This window comes from Gekko japonicus, unplaced genomic scaffold (genome assembly GCF_001447785.1).
Source record: "Gekko japonicus isolate JY-2015 unplaced genomic scaffold, Gekko_japonicus_V1.1 scaffold42, whole genome shotgun sequence".
Classification (NCBI taxonomy): Eukaryota; Metazoa; Chordata; class Lepidosauria; order Squamata; family Gekkonidae; genus Gekko; species Gekko japonicus.
In genome coordinates this window covers 862187-877119 of record NW_015165831.1, presented here as the reverse complement: position 1 = coordinate 877119, position 14933 = coordinate 862187, and the positions used below count along the sequence as shown (strand labels likewise).

At 44.5% G+C, this 14933-nt stretch overlaps 1 protein-coding gene across 1 annotated transcript in view; it reads right to left on the bottom strand.

The window, feature by feature from the left end:
* Positions 1-14933, bottom strand: part of LOC107110117 (E3 ISG15--protein ligase HERC5-like) — a 49168-nt gene that overhangs the window by 26145 nt on the left and 8090 nt on the right. The window contains 9 exon segments of the mRNA XM_015410842.1: positions 295-467; positions 870-1053; positions 1414-1501; positions 5520-5594; positions 7571-7674; positions 8323-8399; positions 9222-9370; positions 10643-10773; positions 12448-12539. Of these exon segments, the coding sequence (XP_015266328.1) occupies positions 295-467; positions 870-1053; positions 1414-1501; positions 5520-5594; positions 7571-7674; positions 8323-8399; positions 9222-9370; positions 10643-10773; positions 12448-12539 (1073 nt within the window).

Genomic DNA, 14933 nt, shown 5'->3' with positions numbered 1-14933 from the left:
GGAAGGGAAAGGAGTTTGTAAGCCGCTCTGAGACTCCTTCGGATAGTGTAGGGAGGGGTATAACTCCAATCTCCTCCTCCTTTTGCATCAAAGGTGGCCTTTTTGTTGAGGTCAAGGCTTGGGGAGAATGCTATAGAACTTCGAGATGTGGTCCCCACCCAGCCACCACTGCATGGCGCTAGGAAAAGCACAGTTGGGAAGAACAGCCAAGAAGAACTTGCCTAGTTCCCACCAATGCTATGTTTCAGCAACAGTGCAAATGCCTTGGGGCTTCATTTCAAGGGTTTCACCTACCTTATATAGCACCTGTAGAGTCATAAGAGTCCAAGGGAAGAACTTATGTCTGTTTTGCATCTCTAAAGATCTCATCTTCTCAATGAAGGAAGATATTTTGGCACTGGAAAGTCTTTGATAGATGTCCACTAGATCCTTGAAGAAGGGGACATCTAAATTGGACCACAGAGATTCTGTAAAGGAAGAGAGCCAGTTTGGTGTAGTGGTTAAGTGCGCGGACTCTAATCTGGGAGAACCGGGTTTGATTCCCCACTCCTCCACGTGCACCTGGCTGGATGACTTTGGGCAAGCCGTAGTTCTGATAAAAGCTGTTCTTGAAAAAAAGAGCAGTTTCTGTCAGAGTTCTCTCAGCCCCACCGACCTCACAGGGTGTCTGTTGTGGGGAGGGGAAGGGAAAGGAGTTTGTAAGCCGCTCTGAGACACCTTTGGGTAGTGGTATAAATCCAATCTCTTCTTCTTTGATACTGAGCTGGTTATGTACTGCTGCCAGCAGACCACTCCTAGAGAATTGTTCTCTGTGGTCTTCCTTTCCTTGGGGCCCTGTAGCCAGAATGTGCTACCAACCCCTTCCTTACCAAGGGTTTGCCTGCCTTCCGGCTGAAGTTCCATGACAGCCTGTGCCAACTGGTTAAGCAGAGAGTCCGACTGTAGGTCCTGCTTTCGTATGATTAGAGGAATGATGACAAAGACTCTGAGTGCTTCAGGGGATGTAGCGGAGGAATGCAGGGACTGTACAAGCTTTTCAACAGCATTCATCACCTTGAAGAAAGAGGGAAAACGTAATGTAATGCAGCAACGGAACATTTAATTCACACCATTTTGTGGCAATAAGGTTGATCACAAGGTACAGCATAATCCAAAAACATCTATTTTCTCTCCCTGCCCCCTTTTGTTTTGTTCTTTAATATGCAGCTTATGAAGATTTCTGGTAACCTCAAAAGTGTTCAAGCAGATTTGAGTCGTCGTGGTGGGTCCTAAAACATTTTTTTTATTTCTGGACCAGCACGGCTGCCTGCAAAACCAGGTCAGATTCCTTTAGCATTTGGTGGAGACAAAAAAAATACTGAGAAACGCCATTTTATTCTGCACATTATGTGAGATTTCCATGCCCTTTCTTACCTGTGTGCAGACTTTAGGCTTTTCTGCAATCTTGTCAGAGAAAAGGAGCACAGCGGACATGTTGATACCTGAAACCCCCTGAAATGTTCTGAAGTGTTCATCTTGACTGAAAAAATAAAAGAAGATTACAAATTGCAATTCCTTGTTTATGGAGAAACTATAAAAATGTTTGCTCAGCTATGGGTGTGAAGAGAACTCCACAGCAACCATAAGAATGCCACTGTAGTTGAGGTATATGTTATTTTGTATTAGCTTTGTGTGGTAAATGCTTTTAGATTTTGTAGCCATTAGCCATTTGGGGCCCTAGGTAGAACACAGGAGGAACTTAAAACACCCCTTTGGTCTGAAACCTCTGAATTATGGCCAAACTCCTTAGTTCCTTATTCGCAGTTCCTTATTCATTCCTTATTTGACTTATTCATGAATTCATCCATAAATACTGAGGAGAGTTGGACAGTTCTGAACCCCAAAATAAGGTCTGGAACACCACATATCATACACCCCCAGGTTCAGGGGACTCTCCCCTTCAAGAAGATATATCCTGTTTCCTGGTCCAAAGCACGGTTCTTGTGCCAGCTGCTCCAAAGTGTGGTGCCCCAGGACAATCACACAGGCAGACACTGGGGCCAGGCTGCACCCACAAAACAATCTTTGGACCACCCCACATGACACATCCGCAGACTCTGGGGACTGTCCCCTGCAAGGAGACATACAGCACTGCCTGGTCCAAACACTGGTTCTGGCCCCATGGGGACTCACAGCCATACTGTAGCTGCCATTCCTGAGAGTGGATCCGTTTGAAAATGCCCTTGGGGTCAGTATAGGTGGAGCTCCACATTCCCCAGGGCACCGTTTCAGGGCAGGAAATGGTGGAGAGGGGAGGAGGAGCCCCTCTATCTCCTGCACTGCAGTCTTAATCTAAATTGGGCCCCCATGGCATTTTAGATAGCTTTGACTCCTCACAGTGAAGTAGCATACCTAAGGGTTGCCAGGTGAGGCTGACAAGCAGACAGGGAACTCACCAGGAGCCTCTGGAAGAGGAAGCGAGTTCCAGATGAGCTGCCGTTGCATTGAAAGGGACCACGATCCTTTTAAATGCTTTCCCTCCATTAGAAGCAACCTCCTGAGATGTTCTGAAGTGTTGATCTTGACTGAAAAAAGAACAGCAGATTACAAATTACACATAAATTACACAGATTACACATAAATATTTTTAAAGCAACACAAACACATATTATAAACACATGAAAAGCTGTTGCTGAGTTGACCTATGATCCACTAAACTGCTTGCTAGATCCATGGTTAATTTGTCCTGTCAACACTTGCAATGTGATTGATCCTCACAAAATTGGAAAATTTGGTACCTCTACCTCAAAAAACAAGCCCCCCCCCCCGAGCCCCAGAAACCCATGGATTGATTCTCCATTTTACCCTATGGGGAACAGTCTCCATAGGATACAGTGGAGCACCCAGCAGTTATTTCTCCCCACCCCCCACTTTCTGATAGCCCTGAAGTAGGGGGAGGGGCTCCAAACCGGGGGATCCCCTGCCCCCAACTGGGGATTGGCAACCCTGGCATACCTTCTAAGATCTAGCTTGGCCCTCAGCTTTTTTCCTTGCATGAGCAGAACTCTGAACATATGAAGCTATCTCACATCAAGTCGGAGCAGTGATTCCTTTAGCTCAGTACTGCCTACTATGACTGGCAGCGGCTCTCCAGGCCTCAGGCAGAGAAAGGCCTTTCCTAACATTCCCTGGGATTCCTTAACTGTCTACAACAGGGATTGAACTTGGAACCTCCTGCATGCAAACTGCTAAAGCCATAAGCCGTATTGTGTGCAAACAGAGAACAGGTTTAGAATCAATCCTCTTGAGAATCTAATTCCTTAGTCGAGCTTTTTTAAAAAAGAGAAGAGTGAGTTGTGAACAGAGGCTTGAAAGGAAGTGTGCAATGTCACGTACAGTCTCCAAAGCTACAGAGGGACCGATTCCACAAAAGCAGTTGTTCTGCCCTCGGTTTCCCGTTTACCCCGGTTGTACTGCTCAGTTCCCAGTATTTGCTGCACAGCTACATTTTGACCTGCATCTCCCCCCAAGTTCCCCTGCGTCTTCTTGATCCTAAAAACTAACAATCAAGAAGATGCAGGGGAAATTGGTGGGAGATGCGGGTCAAAATGCAGCCGCGCAGCAAATAGTGGGAAACTGAGCAGTACAGCCAGGAGAAACGGGAGACCGAGGGCGGAACAACTGCTTTTGCGGAATTGATTAGGGCCTCAGATTCCTACTGGTGCTGTTTCTCTACAGTATACAGAGTGTATATATACACACACATGTCTGCATACATTACACAGGCTACAGAATCCACAATTTCCTGAAGCAAAATTTGGGTTATCCTAGCATACAATTTCTATTTTTTTAAGTGCATGCTATAAAAAGACTTGATCATAGGACAAAACAGTGACCATTACAGTGCCTATTTGGCGACATTATTTATTATTTTTCAAATGTTTTCCATTAACAGTAATAAATAACAAACTCATGCACTTGAGGAGGTACTTGGGGGAGGGATGCTTGTTTTATATCTGTCTCCTTTCCTTGCCCCACCCTATGGCTAAGCGGTGCACCCTATAGATCCTTGGGTCTGTAGAGGTACAGAGATGCAGTTCTGAAAAACAACGCCATGGGTGCAGTGACACAGGGAAGGATGCCTATGCAATAGGCACAGGCAGCTTCACTTCAGGGGATTGCAGCACCTTTCCTATTGGGAAAGGCTGAAGAGTTTGGGACCTTTTCTTCCATTCAGAAAAAAGAAGGCGAAGGGAGAGAGAGGACAGAGATTTGTAATGCATGAGGTGAAGGAAGCAGACAAAGGGAGCTTTCCCCCCTCCCTCCTTCTTCCATAATACTAGACTTTGGGGTCACCCAGTGAAGTTGATGGGCAATAGATACAGGACAGACAAAATAGGAGGGCAATAGGTACAGGACGGACCTCTTTATTCGATGAGTAATTAAATTATGGAATTCACTGCCAGTGGAGGTAATGATGGCCATGAGCATAGATGACTTTAGAAGAGGGTTAGACAGATGCGTGGAGAGGCCCCTCAATGGCTACTAGCCATTAGTAAAGGGAAACTCCATATTCAGAAGCGTACGTCTCTGAAACCCAGTGCTTGGAGACGACATCTGGGAAAGCCTTGGTCTCTGTGGCCTGTTTGTTGGCCCTCCAAGCCAACTGAATGGCCACTGTGAGAAACAGGGTGCTGGACTAAACGGACCCCTGGCCTGATTCAGCAGGGCTCTTCTTATGTTCACTACTCCCAAACTATAGGGCTTTTTGTTCTGAGGATCGAGTGAAGTCTTGCTTCCTAGGAAAAGGTTTTAAACTGTCTTTCTGTTGCTGCTGCTGCTGCTGTCTTGGCACATTCACTTTGGAAATCTTACAGTCCACAGAACTCAGCTGTACATCTGCTTCTTCAACCCACTCGGCAAGCTAAAATAATCCCTGGGTCTTGGACATGGTTTGTTCCAATTTATTTAGCATTACATAGGGAGGGAGTTCATTTTTAAACCCATTTTTACCGGCTGCTTTATTCCCAGATTACCAAAATTTTATTAATTTTAAACACTTCTATGCTGCCTTTCCACCCAATTTCAGAGTCCCCAAGGCAGTGAACATTAAAACATTTGAAGCATTTAAAAAAATTAAAATACATCCAAAACACTTAAAACAATATTAACACGCTGTCCTGACCTGGATGGCCCAGGCTAGCCTGATCTTGTCAGATCTCAGAAGCTAAGCAGGGTCAGCCCTGGTTAGTACTTGGATGGGAGACTTCCAAGTCGAGGTTGCTATGCAGAGGCAGGCAATGGCAAACCATCTCTGTTTTGACTCTTTCCTTGAAAACCCTATGGAGTAGCCATTAGCCAGCTGTGACTTAATGGCACTTTCCACTGAATGAACACATAAATATTTTTAAAACAACACAAACACATATTATAAACACATAAAAAAAGCTGTTGCTGAGTTGACCTATGGTCCACCAAACTGCTTGCTAGATCCATGGTTAATTTGTCCTGTCAACACTTGCAATGTGATTGAGCCTCACAAAACGGTAATTTACCTGTTTTTCAGGAAGCTTCCATTGACACAGGCTGCCGATGAGAAGATCAGCTTAATGTCCCTGTTGGTTCAAAAAGGGAAAAAAGAGAGAGAGAAAGAGAGAGAATGAGCCTTTAAGTCATTGCCTTGAGAATGGAGCTGGACTTGCCACTGAGGTAAAACTGATAAAATAAAGCCCTTTGTGCATACAGCGTATTCTCTGCTTGACACAAGCAACCATTGTCAAGCCAATGGCTTGTGAGAGGAAAGAAGAGACAAGCACATGGCTATCTTTCCCTCCCTCTCCTCATGAATTTTTTTTTATTTATTATTTATATTTATATCCTGCCTTTCCAGGTATCTGGCTCAATTATCTCATATTTTTATTCCACTCTTCCATCAAGGTGCTCAGGGTGGCATATATGACTTTCCCTGCCTCCACTTCATTCTCACAACAATTCCATGAGGTAGACTGGTCCAACTGGCTCAAGACCACCTGATGAGCTTCAGAGCTGTGTGGAACCCAGGTCTCCCCAGCCCTAGACTGGCACTCTAACCACACCACTCTGCCTCTCACTAGGGCATTTAGAGCCTGGTGGGACTACAAGAAATCATGCTGAAATGCAGATTGAAGTGTGTATTCTCCAACTCTGGTCCTTGAGGTCAGTTCTACTGGAGATGTGGGTTTAAGGAGGCATTGGTGAGGAGGGCTGGATCCTGATGTAAAGCTGGCAGAAGGTACTGTCTTGCTGAGCAAATAGTGCCAGGGTCTGACATACCTGAGGGACTGCCTTTCCCCACACATACCCCACAGTGCACTACGGTTTGGGGCACAACACCGGCTAGTGATTCCAGGCCCCAAAGAGGCCAGGCTCATTGTTACCAGGGCTAGGGCCTTTTCATGGCGGCTCCTACCTGGTGGAATGAGCTCCCGGAGGAGAACAGGGCCCTGCGGGACCTTGTACAGTTCCGCAAGGCCTGCAAGACGGAGCTCTTCCGCCAGGCTTTTAATTAGGAGCTGAGCTGGAGGCTAAAAAACTGTGAGCTAGCTCACACTAACTCAGCTTAAAGGGAACACTGCCACCAACTATCACTGTTAGTAACACTGGGGTGGTTGGTTGGCCCTACATGGAGATCGAACTACAGTAACATACGAGACAGATACGGCTGAATTGGGACTTGCGTCCATCTACAGGATGCCATCTTTAACGTGATTGGAAGATCAATTCTATGCTAAGCACTTAAATTGTAATAATATGATTGCTTTATCTTGTTTTTATCTGGTTTTATATGTTTAATATATTTTGACACATAAGTTCCTTTAAATGTAAGCCACCCTGAGCCCGTTCGTGGGGAGGACGGGATAGAAACCCAATAAAATAAATAAATAAATAAATGAAACTTAGTTTTTTGTCTTCTGCACTGAACAGGGCTTTGAGGTACCATGTGATTCTTTTGCAAATCTGACTCAAAGGCAGCTTTGGTTCCTCTGGATTCCAGTTTGGTAAAGTTTGTGCTTGAACTTCTCAACTGCGAGATGTACTTGGGGGTATTTCAAACTTGTCCCTTGAAGTAATAAACCAAATACGACCTTTTGACAAGGTTCTGGCTATTCCCTAGCACCCTGCCCTGCTCCTAGGCCAGCTGGTCATATTACTTGATTTTATTGCCCAACTCCGCTCAGGATGCACACAGAGACAAGGACTGCGGGATGGTCTGGCTGAATAATCTCTGGACCATCACAGGCTGAATATATATAACCAAGTGGGAGCTTACTGGGCTAGGTCTCAACTTCAGACAGTGGATTCCCTGGAAAGCCAGAAGCCTCTGCTCCCAGTTCATTATACCTACCTGCTATGCCTATGCTGAACATTATATCGTTAGAACAAAGTTTGAGTCCAGTGGCACATTTAAGACCAACCAAGTTTACTTCTAGGCATAAGCTTTTGTGTATACTACTCACACTTCTTCAAATACATTGAAACAGCAGAGACACTGATCCCATAAAAAACATCTGGCTGCAATAGTTGTAGAAATCATAGCAGAGTAGATACGTACTGTCTTATGTTCTGCCACCGGTCATGGTCCAAATCAGAAACCCAATTATCTATCTCTTCCTCTTCTATTCTGGCAGGCGTCCGGTTTAAATTGGCATATGAATTCTGAAGAAAACAAATACAATACACACGAAGTGACCCCAGAACTTAATGAGGTTTCTCCACGGGGGACAGGTGATTGAAACCCAGACTGGATATGCCTCCTTGCATTTTGTTGATCTCTCTCCCTATCCCTGACCATGTAGACATTTATGGCATTAAAGCACATCAAAACTGGCTGTTGCAACCAAATGATAAGGCAAACTATGGACCATTAAAGACAACCAATTTGTAGCACAATAAACGCCTTGCTGCAAAACAGTTATACTGCAGGTTTCCCCAGTCTGAATACAATATATTTTTGTGCCCATTTTCATGATTTTCTACAGACTGATTAATAGTGAATAACTGCTATGTGGAATCTTGTTAGATATGGGACACCGACCTCTGTTGGATGTCAGATATTGTCCGTTACTTGAATGGCGATGGGATACGACTCCCCTTGCCACGCCCACATCTAGTGATTTTTATGCCTGAAACTGAGCATTCCCTGTCGTAAGCACACATCTGACTTAAAACTATGTCAAATTGCTACAGATGCGCTGAAGATTATATTTTTATTTTCAGTTGGGACTATCTCATGACAACTACAATAGGCACCTTTGGAATTTTGATCCCAATTTGGAACTGCCAGCCCACCAAGCTTTTACTGACCTTTTCCTTCAGAGAAATCACAATACTTTGGTTATCTCCAGCAATGACTTTAATCTGTTCCTCTGAAGCACTCCCATCTGTGATAAGACAGTAAAGCAAAGGATTATTCAAGGAGTTGTGTCTCAGCTATAGAAACACCTAGTTGGTGATATGATGAAGTGGGCTCTGGCACATGGAAGCTCATGCCATGATACATGCAAACATGGTCATTCTTGCAGAACTTATAACATGCTTTATCTGGAATTCCCTCATTGATCCCTCTCTCATGCCTTATGTTTTAATTGTCATTTTGACATGTATCTTATTGTACTGTGTGTATATTTAGCTTGGTTTTAGGTGTTGTATTTTTAAATGGATTTTAAGATATGTTTTATTACACATGTTCTTAATTTGTTAGCCACCTTGGTGGCTCTGATGAAGGCAGAAAGGTGGGGCATAAATATTGTAAATAAATATAAAAGTTTAACCTAGCACCTCAAAGTACATCAGGAAGCGAACTCAGGCTCTGAGACTGGAGTAATCTATGTGAATTATGTAATGAGGAAAAAATGTGGTTTTAAATTGATAATGTTCCTTGCCCAAACGAGATACATTAAATTGGGCTGGGTGCCAAAGATGATCTTAAATTACTTTCACACCAGTTCTGTCGCCAATGAAGCTGCTGTGGGGCACAGAATCCATCTCTGCGCCTAGCCCCAAAGCCTCTACTAGCATGGCAACCGTGTATCCAAATGCTCAATCTGTTTTATTATCCGTCTTGAGTTTCAATTTAAAAAGTGGCCTATGAATAAAGAAATAAATGTTGCTTTTTAACGTGTGGATGGATCTTAAATTCACAGTGTGCTTGATTCAGAGCCAAACATGAAGCACAGCTTATAAAGATTATAAGCATCGTTTACCCTGGTTGAATTTCCTATCCCTCTTGGTCAAATCAACAGGAAGGGGTATCAACTGGTCACACTTCCTCCCATTGCCAAGTTGTCCTTCGGATCCAGAACCAAATGAGTAGACTTCTCCCAGGTCTGGGACATAGACAAGGGTGTGCCATCTGTTTATAGGTGTAAAGCAAATTATGTATATTCAGAGCCTTTGGCTCAAACAGGCCCTTGCAAGCTAAAAAACTACAGCCACTGGGGGGAGGCAATTTTAGAATCATAGAATCACAGAGTTGGAAGGGGCCATAGAGGTCATCTAGCCCAACCTGCTGCTCAATGCAGGATCAGCCTCAAGCAGGGGTGGCCAAACTCGCTTAACGTAAGAGCTACATAGAATAAACATCAGAGGTCTGAGAGCCACAAGACATGAACAAATATCACACATATGTTTTTATTGGAAAATAAGCAAATTTGCTTTTTATTAACATTAAATGAAATTGCCAAAATAAAAACAAAAGGGAAAAAACTGATATTGATAATGATATTTATTTGTATCAGAGAGAGAGAAAGAGAAGTGGAAAGAAAGAGAGAGAAACAAAGAAAGGAAATAGATGGGGGGAGGGGAAAGGAAGGAAGAGAGAAAGAAAAGAAGGGGAAAAGGAAGAAAGAGAGGAAAAAGAGAAAGAAAGGTGGAAAGAAAGCAAATAGATGGGGAGGAAGGAAGGGGGAAGAGAGAAAGAGAGAAAAACAAAGAAAGAAAGCAACTTTAACTTTAAATATGTCATCCAAGCCCCTGCCCCATGCCAGCTGGCTTGGCTTGGAGAAGGGATTTAAAGAGACAAATGTGTTTTTCAAGCTGGCCGGCAGGCAGGAAAGGGGCTGTGGGTCAGCGGAAGAGCCTCTGCTTTGGATGCAGATTCAATCCCCAGCATCTTGGGTAACAAGATCAGGTATAGGTGATGTAAAAGAGCTCAGCCCAAGACCCTGGAGGGCCACTCCCTGTCTGAGTAAACAATACTGACCTTGATGGACCATTAGTCTGATTCAGTATAAGGCAGCTTGAAATCTCTGTGTGTGTGTGTGTGTGTGTGTGTGTGTGTGTGTTTGTGAGAGAGACAGACACACAGACAGGATGGCAAGTTCAATAGACAAAATGGAGTTTTAGGGAAATAACACATTACATTAAGAATCGCAACAGAATGGTCCAAGTGCAGTCATACTTTCAAGAGACTCAGCTACTGCTGCCCTGTACATGATGCCCCATATCTTCACTAGCAAAGGATGAATTGCATGGGCTTCTCTTACATAAATTGCCTCTGTTGGATACTGGAGCAAAATCCAAAAAGACAACCCTCCCCCAATCTATTTTTACCCTCTTTTCAGCTTGGTAAAAAAATCATCTCCTTGACAACATAAACCATGTGGAAGATCGGTGGCTTTCTTACCTCCCACAGGCTACCTCAGACACTCGAGCACCAAACAGCTCTGCCACAAGACGTGGATACAGCTCGTTGCGTGTGGAGTTGTGGCCAAGCTGGCCATAGCAGCCAGCTCCAAAAGTGCAGACCAGTCCCTCCTTGGCAGAAAAGAGACACATCAACATGACATACTTAAGGGCAAATTCTCCACCCCACCCATCACGGATGGCTTTAATCCTGCCCAGGGCTCTTTTTGTAGAAAAAGCCCAGCAGGAACTCATTAGCATAATAGGCCACACCCAACACCAGAAACTCATTAGCATATTAGGCCACACCCCTGACAGCACACCTTATTAGCACATTAGGCCGCACCCCCATGTTACCAGAAGTGTGGTCATCCAGCCACACCCACCTTTTGCTTGTTATTCTGTTTACCTTGTTTGTTGTCAAAACCCAGGGCCTTTTTTGGTAGCAGGAACTCCTTTGCATGTTAGGCCACACACCCCTAATGTAGCCAATCCTAATGAGTTTCTGCTGTTGGGTGTGGCCTATTATGCTAATGAGTTCCTGCTGGGCGTGGCCAACTTGGGAGCCAGCCAGAACTCCATTCCTGTGCGTTGCTGCCCAAAAATAGCCCTGATCCTGCCTCTTATCCAAGCGGCTTCAGGCCAGCGGCTTCCTTTAGCAACAACCCTGTGAGATGCATTAGACTGAAAGAGAATGACTGGCTTATGGTAACTCAATGAGCTTCACGGCAGTGTGGAGTTTTGAATCTGGGATCCTGATCTAGCCCAATCTTGTCAGATCTCAGAAGCTAAGCAGGGTTGACCCTGGCTAGTATTTGGATGGGGGTCCCCCAAGGAATACCAAGGTTGTGAGGTGGAGGCAGGCAATGGTGGCAAACCACCTCTGTATGTCTCTTGGCTCAAAAACCCTATGGCAGGGGCCCCCAACCTTTGAAATTCTGACATGGCACGGTGGGCACAACAGGAGGCAGAGCCAGCCACACAATGACTGGCACAGCTTAACTTCTGTAATACAGGGTAGATCCTTGTGGTGTGGTGGCCGCTGCTGCCAAAGCACCATTTTAAGAAAATCTGCACAGCCAATCAAATCTCCAGTAGTCAATCAGAAGCCATGATGGGCAGACCTATCCCTGCTGTCCACTTCCTAAAAAACACTTGGTGGGCACCAGGAAAGGTCTCAGCGGGCAGCATGATGCCCACGGGCACCACATTGGGGAGCCCTGCCCTACAAGGTCACCATAAGTCAACTGTGACTTGATGGCACTTTCCACTACCAGTCTAGCTATACCAACCAGCTCATGTTATATAACTGAGGAAGCAAAAGTTTATGAGATCATGGGTGACCAAGTCTGTGGGTGTGCTGTACTGTAAAGCAAAGAAATCACCATTATGCACCAAGGTATTTTAAATTCTGTGCCAAGAAAAGCTTAAATCTGCAGATCAATCCTGTTTCTCCAACCACAGAGAGGGGTAGTGAGTTACCGCAGAGCTTAAAAGGCTTTCCTCTTGACTATGTGAGATATTATGCTACTCATCCTTTTCATCTTCTGAAATCTCCCCAGGCATAGCTCACACACTTATAATGCTATTTTCGTAGTCACAAGGTCTAGAAACTTTGTTGTTTTTTAAAACAGTGGACAATTAACCTATGGAACTCACTGATACAGTGATGTTATGATGGCATCAGGCATATTTGGCTTCTAAAAACTTCTAGATAAGCTCTCAAAGAGGAATGTGAGAGAGAAGGTGTGTGAGAATGTAAACATATTAATAAACCAAGGATTTCTTTCTTTTTTTAAAGTCAACCTTTGAAAGAACTGCAGTATGCTCTCCTCCACATGAAATAAACACGGTCTTCTTATGCTCCAAGGCATTCACGTATGTAGGGGAGTATCTATCTGAAAAGGAGATAAAAAGGGAAATGAAGCCACTGAAAGGGTGTGTGTGGTCTGTTGATCTTTGAAAAAGAAATAATTTGCTAGAAATGACTTCGATCTGGTCTATACATATAGTAAACATAAGGTGGGAATGAGGTGGCAGAGGAGATTGTACTACTTCAAACTGCAGGGAAGAGATCACATTTTTCACATTTCACCATGTATATGGATAATATTTCCCTATATATGAAAAGCTAGCACAGCTTGGAAAAGGCTGGGCTAGAACCTGGCTTCTCAATGTGCTCCTTTCTAAACTGGAGGGATTTTTTTACATAGGGGAGCATTAAAAATGTGACACACTACAATCTGAAAGAGGTTTACAGCCCATTTGGTCTTCTCAGTCAGGATTCTACTATTGGATTCGCCATCCTGTGTCGATCAGGCCTTGCTGACCTGTAAATATAAAACTGAGATCCCTTATCACGCACTTCACATGAAGCACACACAGATGTCAAGTCTGTAGTTAAAATTGATTTTAAAACCTGTGGGGAAAGATGAACTAGTTTATAATGCCCACTTGTACACAGAACTTTCTAGGCTGGCTAGCCCTGTTTAATAGTCTGCCACAAAACGGCTGTACAAGTGCTCACTCAGGTGGTAAAAACTGCCAGTGCTCAATGTCTGAAATCTGCAACTGTGCCTTCGTTTCACCAGGGGGGGGCAGATTTGCCTGTGTTATGAATCTGCTTGCAATCACCTTCAAGGAACTGTTTCGTTACGATTGTATGCACAAATCATTAGTTATTGTAATATTGATGCCCTATATCAAGCAGGTGGGCACCTCTATAAGAGACAGGCATCTATTGCACTCTTGTACATATGAGCTCCCTTTGTAACCACCTTTGTCCCCTGCCTTTTTAACCCCCTTTCTTCATTATGCTGTGCTGTGCCTTGGAAAGATGACAAAAAGAAAGTTGCTTCTTTTAAAGCACGGTGTGGGAGGAGAGTGTTATGAATACTGTGGCCCACCAAAAAGATAAAAGTTGGTCCTAGAGAAAAATCAAGCCTGATCTCTCCTTAGAAGCGGACTTAGAAGTGTGCTTCTTAGAAGGAACTGCCCTTGTATCAGAAGTGGACTTGCCCGGCCGAGGAGGGTTCGATGTCGATGGCATCGACATGAACAATCTCAGTGGGGGTTCGGTCAATATTGATGATTTCGGAGGAGGTTCAGTCGATATTGATGATTTCGGAGGGGGTTCGGTCGACATAGTTGGTTTCGGAGGGTCTAACGCCGATTCCCAAAGGGCTACCTTAAGTCTAGCTGCTCTGTTCTTGCGCGTTTGATTAGAGAATTTCGCACAGGAAGCGCAACCCTCCGGATGATGAGATTCCCCCAGACAGAGAATGCAGAGAGTGTGTCCATCCTGAAGAGTCAATTTACTGCCACATGAGACACACCTCTTGAAACACCCCCTCTTCTTATCCATAAAAATTCTCCTCAGACGTGAGGGAAGGAAAGAGGGAGGAAGGAAGGGGAGGGGGAGTCCGAAGACCCAACGGAAAGTTCTCACCCCTCTTCTACTCTTCTCTCTCTCTTTTTTAGGCTGAACAAACAACGAAGAAAAAAGACGAATCCCAACATGAGGAAGAGACAAAAATCACCGACTGACAGATTAGCTGCTAACAGCGTGGCGGTCAGAGAAGAACTGGCAGGATGTCCACGCTCCACCCCCGTGGGCATGCGCAGTTGGGGTTCCCGCGCAGACTCAGGATGGAGGCGCGAAAAATCCCACTGTGAGCTTTGTACAACACCGATCGGATCAGAGCAGGCACACTGGATCCCATAGGTGTGACTGCACAGATGACCATGAAGAAGATAATCCACTTTCAGTGCACTTTCAAATTGGATTTTGCCAGTTCACACTGTAAAATCCAGTTGGAAAGTGCACTGAAGGTGGATTATTTCGCGTGTGTGATCGCTGTGTCGGTTCCACCCTCTCCCTAACAGTGATCAATCACTGCTGATGGAATGTTGGGGAAAGACAGCAGTCAAGAGCGAAGCTGGGAGTTAGGGGGGGTGAGAGGGGAAAGAGGATGTCTGCCTGAGTGAAATTCAATCAAGAGTCCAGTAGCACCATAAAGACTAAAACTTTGTGGCAGGGTATCAGCTTTCATGAGACACTGCTCACTTCTTCAGATAAGTGAAACTGTGGAGAATTGCTGCTTAGAGCTGACTGAAAAGAGTCAATTTGTAGCAAAGGATCTCAATTGCAGGAATAGGGGGAAAGTTCAAAAGCTCAGTGGGAGCTTAACATTATAACTTCCACCATACTTTCTTCAGTGTTACATTAATACCATAAATAAATGTTAACTTCTTGTTTTGTTTAACCCTGTGGGTTGTGTTTCTAAGGGAAA